Source organism: Trachurus japonicus, chromosome 11, assembly GCF_045865225.1.
Source record: "Trachurus japonicus isolate A0001 chromosome 11, Traja_1.0".
Lineage (NCBI taxonomy): Eukaryota > Metazoa > Chordata > Actinopteri > Carangiformes > Carangidae > Trachurus > Trachurus japonicus.
Window position 1 is genome coordinate 24,479,885 of NC_140917.1, and position 15,812 is coordinate 24,495,696.

The 15,812-nt window shown below is 42.1% G+C and overlaps 1 protein-coding gene across 2 annotated transcripts; it reads left to right on the top strand.

The window, feature by feature from the left end:
- Window positions 1-4: 4 nt before the first annotated feature.
- On the top strand, window positions 5-15,093 carry maco1a (macoilin 1a). Of its 2 annotated transcripts, none has more exons than XM_085791981.1 (11): window positions 5-284; window positions 1,305-1,446; window positions 1,818-1,944; window positions 2,132-2,255; window positions 2,388-2,566; window positions 3,711-4,254; window positions 5,315-5,473; window positions 6,553-6,735; window positions 6,893-7,013; window positions 7,140-7,314; window positions 12,857-15,093. In XM_085791981.1, the coding sequence occupies exons 1-11, from the start codon at window positions 205-207 to the stop codon at window positions 13,057-13,059; spliced, it is 2,037 nt and encodes a 678-aa protein (XP_085648107.1). In that variant the 5' UTR covers window positions 5-204; the 3' UTR covers window positions 13,060-15,093. The 2 variants fall into 2 exon arrangements, with proteins under 2 accessions (XP_085648107.1, XP_085648108.1); XM_085791982.1 differs by having other exon boundaries at window positions 21-280.
- The last annotated feature ends 719 nt before the right edge of the window (window positions 15,094-15,812 follow it).

The following is a 15,812-nucleotide window of genomic DNA, read 5'->3' on the forward strand; positions in this document are numbered from 1 at the left end:
CGTCAGACGACGGCGAGAGAGGACGCATCGTGTCGTGAAAGGGGGAGGGCCTTCCGCGGTCTGTTTTTATTTATTTCTTTGTTTCATGTGCATAAAACAACAACAATGGTGGGTAATTGAAGAAGTGTGAACGTTAGGATGAGCGGATGACATTTCCAGTCACAGTTACCAGGCCGATATCTAAAGTGAATCAACAGGGGGAGGATGAAGCGGCGCAATGCGGACTGCAGCAAACTCCGACGGCCGTTAAAACGGAACCGAATCACCGAGGGTATATATAGCAGGTACAAAAAAGGGGCTGGAGGGACGTTATTGTATAACAATGGCGCCTCTCTGCATATGTCAAGACAGTGATGCCAGCGTCTGTTACATTCATATTTTTTGCATGCCGTGTTTTTTGAGCTTCATGTGCAGCTAAACGGACATATCCGCATAATGACAAAAAATGAAAGGCCTAACGTTACTTGTGTGGCATCCCATAGATGATTTTGTTCCCAAGCTAGGTTAGTTATATTCACATTTGTGGCCAAATTCAATTGAAAGGTGGCGACGAGACCCTGTGGTCATTCAGTCACGGCTCGTGGCGCGTTCCGCTCATTGAGTGAAAATCTTCTCGGCTAAAAATAAATAAATAGCATGGACTTGTGAGGGGAAAATGATGTTCTAGCTGGAGATGACAACAGCAATGTCAGGGGCGCTCGTTTTGAAGTGTGAGGTGCTGCCGACGGCGGGTCCCTCACCTGTGCTTTGTCTGGCAGAGGTCTCAATTTAACGACAATGAGACAATAGCGGCTGAAGGCAGACAGCTCGAAGTCTACACATTATTAGAGCAGGCTACAAATGAAAATTGCATGCTTTTTTCCTCTCAGATTGACTGATGATGGCAAGCCAGAAAAACAAGAGAAGCTGTGCATTAACAGTAACATGTCTAGACGTGACACTCTGTACATACACTCTCGACCTCTCTCACTTGTCTGGATGTCTCTCATCAGACATTACCTATTCCAGTTCATTTGATGACGTAACCACATCACTGGACGTATGGGCATATAGAATTATGAATAGAGGTTTGATTAGTCCTTATCTTCATTCACATCCTGTATGAACTTTAGGCAACATTGCATGTCACACTCCAAATGTAGATCTTATAAACACAATGTAGATCTTATAAACACAAGACTGTTGTCTAAACCAGGTGTCATGATACCATCTAAATCCTCAGTAAGCCTTTTCTAGTCGCTCCTCTGCCCTTGCTCTTGTCTCCTTTTCACATTTTCTTGTATCTGTCTTGTCTTCTCCCACAGTACGTTCCTGTACCTGAAGTTCCTCGTAGTGTGGGTCTTAGTCCTGCTGGCCGACTTTGTGCTGGAGTTCAGGTTTGAGTACTTGTGGCCCTTCTGGCTCTTCATTCGAAGTGTCTACGACTCCTTCAGATATCAGGGACTGGTAAGAGTTTGAATCCCTCCCCACCAAAGCTGTTAATTTGCTTGTGATTACTCAAGCTGGAGCACATTTAAAACAAAAAAGGTTAAATGCCACGCAGCTCCAGTCCACACAGTAAAGGAAAAATACACCTATTCCCTGTGCTACGATGCAGCAAAGCAACACTGGCATGAAATGGGACACAGGTGGCAAAGTCAAATTTGCATAATAATGGTATTGACATGTGGGTAACCAGCAAGCAAATTGTTCAGTGTGTTTACACATGTTTACACATGTTCTCTTGGTGCACATGTAAATGCGCATGTTTTCCACTCTGACATTATGCCAAGTTGTTAGGCAATATTTAATTGTCTGTCTTTTTCTCCCACACCTAGGCGTTTTCTGTCTTCTTTGTATGTGTGGCGTTTACATCAGACATCATCTGCCTCCTTTTCATCCCCGTCCAATGGCTGTTTTTCGCTGCCAGCACCTACGTATGGGTCCAGTACGTCTGGCACACAGGTTAGTCCAAGTTTTCTTGCGGATCCTTTTTTTTTTTTATCTCTGCCAGCCAAACCGCTACTTTCACCCCAAAGACCCTTTGCATGAGGAATTTCTAGCTGCCAAGTTTTTTTCAGTGTGAGACCTGAAAGGGCTGATTTTCTATTTCTTTTTTTTTCTCTCTTTCTACTCTCTACTTTTCATGTAGAGAGAGGAGTCTGTCTACCCACTGTATCGTTGTGGATCCTGTTTGTGTACATCGAAGCTGCCATACGGTTCAAAGATCTGAAGAACTTTCATGTGGACCTGTGTCGACCGTTTGCCGCTCACTGGTAAATGTCACAGGCCTTGTCTCTTTTTCCAGCAAATTGCCATGATGAGAAATAGAAAACAAAATCCACGATAATACATATAAGAGGATAACTGTGAAATGCTGACACCGTGTCTCTCCTTTTTTTTTCTAGTATCGGCTATCCAGTGGTGACTCTGGGCTTCGGCTTTAAGAGCTATGTGAGCTACAAGATGCGACTGAGGAAACAGAAGGAAGTGCAAAAGGAGAATGAGTTCTACATGCAGCTCCTACAGCAGGCTTTACCGCCAGAGCAACAGATGCTGCAGAGACAAGAGAGGGAGGCAGAGGAGGGTGAGACACACACACACACACATGCACAGGAATCACAGCACTTATTACCATTATATCATTATCATTCTTACAGCAGAATCAACACATAACACAAGAATATTGCAAACTGAAGAGGTAGTGTTAATTAGAAATCGTCTACCAACAGGAAAAATACTCATGAGTGAGAGAATGAATGATTGGAAATAATTGATAATTATGAGGATGATATCGCACTCGCGCTTAAGTCCTTTTGATCCACACCTAAGGATATTCACACTTATGTGACTTGTATGGACTTGGAGGTAACTACTGATCGATTTTGTGCAGTCACAGCTCCACATGGGCCCAAACGTGGGAATCATCCCGCATTGTGTAAACAAAGAAATAACCGATTACGACATCGTGTTTGCCGAAGTTGGATTCATTTGTAATGAAGTGTAACAAATGGGTTTGACACAGCAAAAAGGAGGCAGGACTGTGGTTGTTGTTGCTGTGTGGAAGTTTCTTTTGTTTACTGCCATAATTAGGGGCTGCAACTTATGTTTGTTTTCTCAAGTTGTTTAGTCGGTGGCGTGTACTCTTACAAAAACCCATTTCTCAGACTCAGAAGACATGCGGATTTCTTGTTTGGCACATTTCAAATCCAGAAGATATTCAACTTACTGTTAAACACAGTGGCAATCCAGCAATTGAGCAATCAGTAAATAGAAAGAAAGAAAATGTCTGGCTTTTTTTGCAGTTTAACAACTAATTGTTACAGCTTTAGATAATATTCATAAAGTAGGACACAATCTCAGCATATCTGATTTAACTCGTGGTGATGCTCATACTTGTAACTATGGTAACCAGATGATATTTAGCAGAAGTTCGGTGTTATATCATAACTAATACGAAGTAACTGTGTTTGTTCTGCTTGGTTTTCTACGATCAGCAGCCTGTATGTCCACATTATGTTTAATAGACAGTAGGAAGTTGTTCCTGCAGTCATGAAGCCCTTTGAGTATTTTCTCTTTGGGATGTTTTGTGTTTGGTACCGGTCACAGAGGACATTGTTCAGTCTCTGTTTGTGGTCAAATATGTTTCCACTTGGCTTCGGAATCTGGTTAATTCTGTCCAGTATGTTGTTGTACTTTTCATTAATGCTGCCTGTGCTCCCTTCTTCCAGCTGCTTTAGCTAAAGGGATCTCAGAGGTAGAACCTTCAGTAATATCCCAAAACGGAGCACCGCCCGGAAAGAAAAGCACCTCAGTCCCGTTACCAGAACTGGAGTACCGGGAAAAAGGGAAGGACGGTGCTGCAAAAGAGCGCGAGGGCAAGAAACAAAACACAATTGGAATCAATAACAACAGTATTATACATACACTGGACTCCAAACTACAGGAGACAGAGTATATTGAGAACTACGTTGGGGCAAAGAGACTGAATAATGACCTGGCAGGAGAAAACACACACGCTGACACCAACACACACTCTACTTCAAAAGAGGAAATGGGGGGCGCGGGGAAGAACTATAAAAATGCCAGCGGAGGCGGGGGCACCGTTTCCAATTCATCTCCACGGAATCACAGTTCTACGAACGGCAGCGTGCCGCCGGGTTCCTCCACCAGTAAGAACGAGAAGAAGCAGAAGGGGGCGGGGAAGGGCCAGAAGGATCCGGTGGAGAACTGTATTCCAAACAACCAGCTGGGCAAGCCAGATGCTCTAGTACGGTAAGACTCCCGCTGCTGCTCTGTGAACACCTGTCCTCACTGGACAGCTTGTTGCAGGTTCACACAGTTGTTGATGCACCTTAGAGGGGATACTTCACCCAAAATCGATAATTCACCATTCTCTACTCTCCGTCATGCCAAGGAAGGGTTTGGAGAACTTTGGGAGTCATCAAAACGCTTTGGAGTTCCTGGCGGGGTCCGGCTGGCAGCGGATTTTCATATAATGGCGGCAGACAGAGCTCACTTTTGAATCGTCCAAAACACACACTATGAAATATCCAAATACCTCCATACTGCTCGTCTGTACTGACCCAAGTGTCCTGAAGCTGCCACATGAAAAAGTTGTTCAGAAAAAATAATTTGATCTCTGTTTTTAGCCTTGTTGTAGTAGTAGCTCCCAGTGGCTCTGTTGATGTTGAGATTTGCTGTGAGATGTTAGTTCGTCATTAACCACTCGATGTATGATGTAAATATGGAAGAACATCTCGCAGCAAATATCGCACATCTCGCGCAGTCACTGGGAGCTATTACAACAACAATACTAAAAACAGAGATCAAATAATTTTTTCCCGAACAACTTTTTCATGTGGCGGCTTCAGGACACTTGGGTCAGTATAGACGAGCAGTATGGAGGTATCTGGATGTTTTATAGTGTGTGTTTTGGACTATTCATAAGTGAACTCTATCTGCCGCCATTATATGAAAATCCATTGCCAGCCGGACCCCCCCTGGAACTCCAAAGCGTTTTGATAACTCTGAAAGTTCTCCAAACCCTTCCTTGGCATGACGGTGAGTAGAAAATTGGTGAATTTTCGATTTTGGGTGAAGTATCCCTTTAACATTTGCAACCATCCAACAACAGTTCCATTGTGCTTGTAGGTATTTGGTTACATGACTGACCTTTTTATTGATGGATGCAAGTTGTCATCATATTCTCTACACAGTAATGAAATGAATGCTTCTGTGTGGTCCAGTGTTTGCCCCTGTTTCTGTGGTTTCCTTTGGCTCCCATCAGAGGTTTTCACAGCCCTCTCTTCTACTTGTTCTTCTTGCCTTAAAGGCTGGAGCAGGATGTGAAGCGTCTGAAGGCAGATCTTCAGGCCAACAGGCAGTGTGAGTCGGAGCTGCGGAGTCAGCTTTCCTCTCTGAGCAGCCAGGACCGCAGCCTTCGCTCTGAACTGGGCCAGCTCCGCCAGGACAACGAGCTGCTACAGAACAAGTGGGTGCACACACAGGCTACACACACTTGTCAACAACTTTTCTTGAGACTTTTCCTTGACATCCTCCTGAGCCTATAAGCAATATGGTTCGTTTTTTCCCCCCAACCACTATAACACTGTTTCCTCTATGGTACGTGAATGTCTTTCAACCGTTACTTTCCTTTTTTCAGTGTCATCATAATTAAAGGGATAGTTCACCCAAAATTCAAATTTCACTCATTATCTACTCACCCTCATGTCGACTAAGAGCTGTGAGAATTTTCAGAGTCCTCCGTGCCTTCTCTGAGTTACAGGGGGGTCAGCGCAGCAGTATTTGTCCATATAATAGTTGTGAATGGATACCACTTTTCTTCGTCCAAAAAGACACACCAAAAAACATCCAAATACCTCCACATTCAATATATTTATCAGAACTGAATCAGTAGCGGAACAAAGAGCTGTTTGGGTCAAGCTACTATGCTCAAGGCTATAATAACCATAATACAATTTAATAGCATATTTTCAGTAGAACCTCCAAAAGCATGGTGAATGCCCAGATCTGTCAAACTCAAACTACAAGCTTTCTGTTAAGGATGTGTGGTCTCTAAGACCCTGGTGTATAGGCTGAGTAATACTCCTTAAAAATGAGCTAGTTCACAGCAGTAGCAACTGAATTGAGGATAATTTATTTGATATATATACACCGAATACAGTCCAATATTATGTATTAAAATTGGTACATCTCAAATTTCCAGCAGGTCCCAGGGCAGCCAGACAGTTGAGTCGTAGGAATAACTGGAGATAAACTGCACAATTTGTAATTACACTGAACTCAAAAAGACCTCGTCTTTATTGGTGGCTTGTAGGTTTTAGTGTTTCACTATCAAATACAAAATTCTGTACTGTAGCAGAGTCAGTAGGCTTCACTGTCTGGGCATCATACAGTAGATAACCTGATAAGTTAAAACTTTGGCCAGCTGGTGGCACTAGAGGGGTTTTGGGGGGATCACCAAAGTAATGACAGCAACAAGCAGGTACGAAAGTTTAGATGTTAGATGGAATGTGGTCCAATCTGCCTGTTTTCTTCCTCTGACTTCAGGCTCCACAGTGCCGTCCAGGCCAAGCAGAAGGACAAGCAGACCATCTCTCAGCTGGAGAAGAGGCTAAAGGCCGAGCAGGAGGCTCGCGCCCTGGCTGAGAAACAGCTGGCCGAGGAGAGGAAGAGGAAGAAGATGGAGGAGGCCACTGCTGCCAGAGCCGTAGCACTAGCTGCAGCCACGAGGTACTAATTAGAGGATTACTGGGAAGTTTACCTCTGAACCAAGGAGATCAGAGAAAGCCAAGGCAAAGATTAGCCTTTGTGGCCTCTGTCTGTTGATTCTTGAACTTTTAAAGCTTTGTCCATTGTTAAATTTCAGTTTTTCTGTTCTGTTCAACAGAGTGGAGTCAACTGACTCTCTACGTGTCCGTATCAGAGAGCTGGAGACAGAGTGTAAGAAGCTCAGCATGGACATGAAACTTAAGGAGGAGCAGATTAGAGATCTGGAGGGCAAGTGTCAGGTAAGCCTGAATATCACAACTACTTTTTTCTCAGCACAATTCTTTATTTGGGGCCTACCTACACTTAATATATCAGTGAAGAGATTGGAAAAGAAATGATAACCCACAACGTGCTGTCTTGTGCAGGAGCTGCGGAAGTATAAAGAGAACGAGAAGGACACCGAGGTGTTGATGTCAGCGCTGTCGGCCATGCAGGAGAAGACCCAGCACCTGGAGAACAGCCTCAGCGCTGAGACCAGAATCAAACTGGACCTCTTCTCCGCACTGGGCGACGCCAAGAGGCAGCTAGAGATAGCACAAGGTAGACACTCACTGTGGGGACGCAGTGATGCGCTCATGCATCACTTTCAAAGCATCATTTGTTTCTAGGACTTGAGATGCTACAGTATCTGGTATATGTCTTCTGTGAAGAACCCTGTAGTGTAGGTGTGTCAAAGAGTGCGTTACACAAAAATGACCAGAGGGTTGTTGAGGAAGGGCATGTTAGCAATTTGTGTTCCATATAGCAGTATTTCCCTCACTTGATCCTTTTGCGATTTCAAATGGGCAGAACCCTGTTATTTAGTATCCAATTGATTAGTTTAGCATAGGCATATAAGGGTCAGAGGGGTGAGCTGTAGCTACTAAAGAGACAGGAGTAGAGCCACAAGCAACGGGTGAGATTGACAGCAAACTCAAACAGAGCTGTATGTATTTAGATTGGAATCAACTAGGGCCCGACCGATATGGATTTTTTGGGGCCGATGCCGATTACGATTATTAGGGGGGGAAAAATCCGATAACCGATTAATCGGCCGATTATTATTATTTTTTAATTAAGTTTTAAAATTGTATTACTATAATAATATATCTATATATATTATATAATATATAAATTAGGGCTGCCTGGTCGACCAAAAAATCATTAGCCAACCAAAATTTCATTGGTCGAAGGAAAAAAACAAACATTTGGAGCCCTGTCTTGTCAAAATGAAGTCAAAATCAATATGGGCTTTTATTTTGAAGGGCCAAATACAGGAAGTCATGACACGTGATACTTTTTTGTTGTTGGTTTTTTTACACGCACGGCGGGTCTCTCTCTCTCTCTCCCTCTCTCTTTTTTTTTTAAATCAAAAGCGACTTTTTCCAATGTTGTTCAAGACGTTTCTGGTTTGGAGACTGTTTTCAACGATCAGCGGTTGCTGCCGTGCCCGGCACCGTGTCAAAGCGCTCACCGGCGGTCAGTCTCACAGCAGTGTCACGGAGCAGAGACATGATAGTCCCCGCTGCAGTCAGAGTCCCACAGTGCTCCACACCGCGGACCCCCCCACCCGTCACACAGCCTCAGCTCAGTCACTCACCCTCATCTACTGTGTTTATTGCTGATAAATGCCAGTATATAACGGTAAAACCCGACCCCGACCGGCTTGTTGAATCTCGGACCCAACACGGCCGGAGACGAGCATTAATTAATTAATTCACAACCCGACCACGGTGTAAAAAAAAAAGGAAAAAAAAAAGGGAAACAGAAAGCCAGTGGCAACACTGGTTTTGAGACAGATCAGTCACTCTGCTGTGTGCTGTGACTGAGGTGGTGGTGGATGGAGTTTGTCATGAGGTCGGCGCCGGTGCGGGGGAATCTTTTCAAAGTAAAACCAAGTTTTATTCCCTGCATTTTATTCCTGAAAATATCGGCGACAATCGGCGAGTTTTGGCCGATTACCGATTAGTCTCAAACGGGCTATAATCGGCCGATTTAATCGGCTCGCCGATAAATCGGTCGGGCCCTAGAATCAACCTATGATAGTTATTAGGAAGGGAAACATAAGTTTGCCACAGCCAGCACAGTAGCAGTGAGTAAAACCACAACAAACCGCACACACATTTGTGACCTAATGCCTCTGGGTAACAATTTCTGACCAACCATGCACTGTACCCCAATACTTAATTGAATTTCTACCTCAGTAAATAGAATAATTAAGTCGTAGACATAACCACTGCACCACAAACACTATGTTGAAACATAGGGGCTGCTTTCTATGCCAAACCCCATGGGATCAAATGACGACAATTCACCACATGTAGCTTTTCCTTGGTGTGGATCACATGTCTCCTTGTGCTTGTTTTGTCTATACATAGCCATACGTCTATTTTTAGTTGATATACTGTTTGGTCATGTTAAAGGTTACATTTCAAGAGAATAAATGTTAAGGGTAAAATTCAAGAGAATAAATTTACTCTGAGAAAAGCAGTGGTCAGGCTAGCATTAAAAATAAATCAAGAAAGGAAACGGCACTAGCAAATACAAAGCAGTGAATCAGACAAGTAAAATATAATTTCATGATCATTCATTGTTTCAGTTGCGGTCTGAAGCGCAAATAGATGTGCCCACACCTCCACACAACCCTACAGGTTGTTCACAAGGTGCTGCGCTGCTGGATTTTGTGTGAATCTAGCCCAAGTTCAGCCCTGGCACTGATCAAACAGACCTATAGCTCCATGACAGAGACAGAGAACAGAGAAAGACGGAGGCTGCAGTGTAATCTGGTCAGAACAGTGTCCAAAGGCTGCAGACTGGAAATCTCCACTGAGAGGGATTATTGAAGGAATGAGAAATTCACATCAGAAAGCATTGTATTTCTCCTTTGTTTCATCATAGTAGATATTGTAACTTTTTTTTTTTCATTTTTATTCTTTTTTCATTTACCTATTTTTATTTTTAACATGCAAAAAATCATGGCAGATAATCCAACAAATTAGTGTTTGGCAGTTTTACTTAAATTTTACATAAATGTTGAAACTATGTTTCCAAGCTCCCAAATAAGAGTGTCCTCTGCTTTTGCTTCAAGTGTCATTCATTATAAACCTTTGTATTGGTCAAACTTCACAATACATCACATTGGCCCTGCAAAATAGTTTTTTTTTTCTCTAAATATTTGGACATACTTGATCAATAATAATCAATTCACTGTGCAAGAACCAAAAAACTATTATCTCCTGACAATAATAACTGTGTGGTAGGTTTTGTGTTTTGCTTACACTGTTCACATCACAGCAGCCACAGGTGTTAGTAATAACATTAACAATCTCTCTGGCCTCTGACTGTGTTAGTGTTAGAGACGCACCGGGTCAGAATAACCAAAAACATGGCGGACTGGAACAAACTTTGCATTCAAAGTGCTTCACGTCAGGCATAAAAACATTACAAACGGCACAAAAACAATTTCAAAAAGAATGTTTTAATGTATTTTGGCATTTAATTGCATTTAATTTATGTTTTACCATTGACGGTGTGGTTCTGCCCGGGTGCAAATTGTTGTGTGACGTCAGACAACTGATTCTTGGCGAAGTCGGAGTAGATTTTTTTTCTCTAACTTCAACCAAGTCGGAGCTCCGACTTCAGGTGGCGTTCAGTTGCACTTTTTCAAGTCGGAGGTCGGGAAAATCCGAGTTCCGACTTACTCATGTTGTGACAGTGAGCTGTGATCACCAGCACCCTGACACTGAAGCGGCCATTGTTATTAGTTTCATTAATCATACCTGTGTTTATAACTGTGACATTATAAACAGGTTTATGTTGAGAACATAAAGTTGTGTATCATGTTATTGTTGTTGCTGTGACAGACATTTGAACTTGTAGCAGGGGGAGAACAGGTTCCATCAGTCCTCCTGTTGAGCCTCGACAGTGAGCTGTCATTAATGTTATTAATTACACCTGTGTGTTCCCTGCTGTGACACGTCAGACATCTACTACTGGCAGAGCTCTGATACAGCAGAGCAGTGTTGCAGTCAGTTAATATTAATGTTGCACTGTCTTCATTAAATAAGAGTGACTCACCAAACACTAACCGGCTGGAAAACATGAGATACTGGGCTTTGAAATGGAATAAGTGAAAACGATAGAGTCACAAGATGTGCAGTGTACCCATCAACCATGGCATTGAAATAGGTAACTGTTGTTACCTTGTCTTGCCTGATTGGTTGATTTAAAATATAATTTTAGTCTCAATTATTTTCCATGGCTTCATGGCTTGACTGTGAAAAAATACATAGGTCATAGAAACCAGTCACCTGTTTTAATTGCAATGAATGACAAAATTAGACTTTGATGTGATATAATTAACTGCTTAGTTTTGTCTGACAGTTTTCCACAGAAAGTCCCATTGGTCAAGACTAGGGCTGGAATATTATATTAAATATTACAGTACAATAACCAAATCCCAGGAGCTGCTTTTTTTTTTTTTTTTTGATAAAGATAAAATATGTTACATGAGGTGCTACAGAGATGTCCTGGCCTACAAATCATATCCTCCAAATTTTGGGGATACAAACCTCAGTAAAACATCACATTTTTATATTATTATTTATTTTGAGGATGTGAGAAGTACTTTGTGCCTATTGTTCATCCCATATTGTGATACATATTCATATGGTGATTCATATGGAGTTTCATATACTGTCAGCGTTTCCGCTAGAAAAAAATGGCACCGGACAACGTGACCGGCAGGTTTTCAATTTACCGGACAAATGTTTGAAATTCCGGTCAAATATTATCTGAATTTATTGAGCTTAAAATGATAAATTATATGCAGGTCAGTGTTTCCCACAGGTTTATTGCAAGGTGCAAGGACATTGTGGCGGGGGTCGGACCGTCCGGGGGGTCGCGACCATAACGTCCGCGGCGCGCTGCTCTGTGTGTGTCGACGACGGAGAAAGAGCGCTATGCGGAGGTGACTGAACGGGACGATGTTGCGCTGGTCGAAAAATCTATTCATGGTGGACGTAATTTACTGTTAATGCCGCCGTCAACTGACCACTTAAATTCTAAAATAAATATTGCACAACCCTGCGCTCATAGCCTACATAAAGAACATAAAGAAACTGAAGGCCTTTTCTCAGATAGGCTACAATAATTTGCAAACATAAAACACATCTTGGACCGGCTCATTTCATAATAACACGGCGTACTGGCAACTTAAAATAGATAATAATAATAAATAGTCCGCTGCTTTGCAATAAAAACTCTACAAACAAACTGAAAAAAAATCCCTTGACAAGTTCTCTTAATTTTTACGCATTTTCGCGTGTGTGAAATGCAGCTGTTTTAAAATCTAATGTGTGCAGTGTCTCCGCGCAGTCGTGTAAATGGTCTGTATGGTAAATGGTCTGTATTTTATATAGCGATACCCAAAGCGCTTTACAGTATATATCATACATCACATTCACCCATTCACACACACATTCACACACTGATGGCGGAAGCTGCCATGCAAGGTGCTAACCACGACCCATCAGGAGCAAGGTGGGTAAGGTGTCTTGCCCAAGGACACTACGGCAGCAACCGGGACAGAGCGGGATTCGAACTGCCAACCCTCTGATCATTGGACGACCCGCTCTACCACCTGAGCCACTGCCGCCCCACAGTGACTTTGCTCTCCCCCAGGCAACTTCACTGTGCTGTTTTGATGCGATTCTGCAGACAGAAGCCTCTCTCCACTCAATCTAGATGTCGCTGCAATCTCTGATTTCGTTTTTTTTTTTGTTTGTTTGATTTTTTAAATGAAATTCAAATTGTGCTCGGACTCGGAGGGAATATTTTCACCGGACATTTTGACCGGCGGGGTTAGAAAATACCGGACTTCGGCTGATTTTTCCGGTCAAAGTCCGGTAATTACCGGACAACGGAAACCCTGACATGAGTGTACATCAGACACATGAGTCTGTCCTGTGTCAGTGTGTGGGACAGAGTACGGTCAGTCAGGTGACTTGTATTATCTCCTTACCTGACCCACAGAAAAGGTTTAAGTGAGGGTGAACTACAGATGACGCCGTGGTAACGTCCCTGTTCTCTCCATCTCATCCAGGCCAGATCCACCACAGAGAGCAGGAGATCGCAGAGCTGAAGCAGAAGATAGCAGAGGTGATGGCGGTGATGCCGAGCCTGTCCTACTCTTCAGATGGCAGCAACCTCAGCCCCGTCACCCCACACTACTCCTCCAAGTTCATGGACAATAGTCCCTCCTCCTTGGACCCCAACGCCTCAGTCTACCAGCCCCTCAAAAAGTGACTCTGACACCCACAATGTTTGTCAGAGAGAACTTTTTTCTCTTTCTTTATTTCAGTGAAGCTCTCCGTTCTGGTTTGTCTTTTTTTGAGTTTACAGCCCCTGACAGTTTTTGCACTTCAGACACACACATACACAGATGTAGACACACACACATACACACAGTGCACACAACTCCTCCATACATATGAACCCGGGCTCTTTTTTGGTTCTATTATTAGAACTATTATTTTCAAGGGGTTGTGTACAGTAGGGATTTTTGTTGTTGCTGTTGAGTTTTGGGATTTAGCCATTAGACAGCGTGATCTGTTTAAAGGGGGAGAAAGGAACACACAATTTGTTGGCCAAATGTCTACTTAAGAGCCATGCTGCATCACTTCATGTCAGTCTTCTTTTGGTGTACAGTTCAAATCCCCCCACAGCCATATTTTTCTTCTGGAGTTAACTGACACCCAGACTTTCAATTCTGCATAACAGGTGGTTAAGACAAAGACAGAAGACATTGTTTTCCGTTCAGATGTTAATTTGAAACCCCTATGAGAGGTACATGAATGTAAAACTATTCATGTTTTGATATCACCATTAACTTAAATCAGTGGTGGTTTGTTTTGTAATGTTTCAGTCCAGTTCTGATGACGTACATTTCTTCAAAAAGAGTGATATTGATACAGGTAATCGTTTGCTGTGTTCCTCAGATATTCCAATACAATTTGTTCCCTCAATGCTGGAACTGTGGGTTCTCCAGGATTATCAGTAAGTGGATGAGACAGTAGTTTTGTCCTAATTATAAAAAAATAAAATAAAATAGAATTCTACTGATAGATTCGACCTGGCACTGCCAAAAATGTTACATTATCGTTCACCTGTTTGCTGCAGACACCTTGTCCCCTCCCTCTGGACCAAATTAGAACCTGTTAGGCCATATAGCTCACTGGATTTAATGATGTCGAGGTAACCAGTTGTTACCATTATTTGCAGATTTTACAGTGCCTTGCAGTTTCTCTTTTTTCAAATGCAGAAACCACCTACTTTGCAATCCTGGGCTCTAAAAAGTATCAGCCTCTCTCTCTCTCTCTCTCTCTCTCTCTCTCTCTCTCTGGCTCAGACTCACCTGGCTTTCATTTGTTGGAGATGAAGATTTTTCACAGTCTGAACATTTCAATTCAGTATTCAAAAGGCTAAAACAATTAAGTGTCATCTCAGACATGTTCAGGCGTTTCACAGCCAATTTGATCTCAACATTACAGATTTAAAGGGAAGGCATAACTCTGGACATGGCACAGTGCATGTCATTCATGGTGACACAGTCTTGGTATACCAGACGCCAACCAAACTGTCTATTATCATGCCCTCAAGTTGGCATTTAGTTGTTTACAAAAATGTACATTAACTTACTGAGGAATGTTTTCTTTTGTTATTTCATTTCAGTTCTGAAGTGCCAAGTGTTGATGTTGGGTTTCCATCCATACTTTGATCGATGTAGCTAGCATAATGTTTGCAGAAGAGTGCTGTTATTTTTTTTGTCATTAGAACATATTTGGACGGTGTTGTGTTTACAAGGTTCTGGGCTGATCATGACGACGCAGCAGGAGGTCAGTTGAACTGATTGTGTTACTCACATTTATTTTTTTGTTACAGACTTTTAATTGACTGGCACCTCCTTGATATTTCCCATCATGTTGAGTTGAGTTCCTATATTTTCTACCAGGAAGGATTCAGTGAATGTGTTGTGTTGGGAAAAGGTTACCCCTGTACCATTTGACCATGTTGTGCTGTCATGTTGCCTACCTGGGGAAAAAAAAAAAAAAAGTATTTCTTGTGGATCGCTCTGGCGTTGTGAATTCAGTTCTCAAGTTGCTTTTAGAAGTTTGTGTAGAAGGAAGAGAAGGTTTTTTAAAAAGTGCTTTGTTTCATCTTTTCATTGTTCCATCATGTTTATTTTCTTTACTCAAAGTGATGGTGGCTGTGTCTCACTTTTTCACTTTGACCATCACTATTAAAGAAAGTCTTGCTGGTGGCAATGCAAGCTGTTAAGTCCGTGTGTGTGTGTGTGTGTGTGTGTGTGTGTGTGTGTGTGTGTGTGTGTGTGTGTGTGTGTGTGTGTGTGTGTGTGTGTGTGTGTGTGTGTGTGTGTGTGTGTGTGTGTGTGTGTGTGTGTGTGTGTGTGTGTGTGTGTGTGTGTGTGTGTGTGTGTGTGTGTGTCACAATCTTTGTGTCAAGTTTGACTTTTTATGACTCTATCAAGAGGCCAAACATTTTACCCAGAATTCACCACAAGATGGGGCGATCGGGGACAACTAAGCAGAGAAACAAAGTGTGTTCTGACATTTTCAAAAACTTTTTTTTAATTATTTTTTATTAGAAGTGACATACATAGTATAAAGTCAGTATTTTCAGCCACTAAACTTCAGGAAGATAACACTGATTATAAAAAGGTATGGCATCTGAAACGTAAGAAAATACAAACATACAATAACACAAATAATTAAATAAAAACTTTTTTTTTTTTTAAAGATCGTTCTGTCATGGCCATAACTGTATGTTAAAAAAAATTAGGCAAACATCACCTGAACAACCATGATGCATTCAAGTGTAATGAAAGTTTTGACATAGTTGCTCATTAAAATGTCCAAAAGTAACACATATATTAATATATGACTCTATTGATAATCTAAATGACTTGGCAGTGAATTTCAATTGTATTAGCCTGTATTTTACAAGTATTCCCACACATCAAAGTATATCATCGTACTCGA

Bases quoted from the DNA above. Each gene is read 5' to 3' on its own strand.
- maco1a (XM_085791982.1), top strand. From the start codon at position 147: ATGACATTTCCAGTCACAGTTACCAGGCCGATATCTAAAGTGAATCAA. The intron at 281-1,304 runs GCAGGTACAAAA...CTTCTCCCACAG, and splicing joins AATCACCGAGGGTATATATA to TACGTTCCTGTACCTGAAGT. The intron at 2,256-2,387 runs GTAAATGTCACA...TTTTTTTTCTAG, and splicing joins CGACCGTTTGCCGCTCACTG to TATCGGCTATCCAGTGGTGA.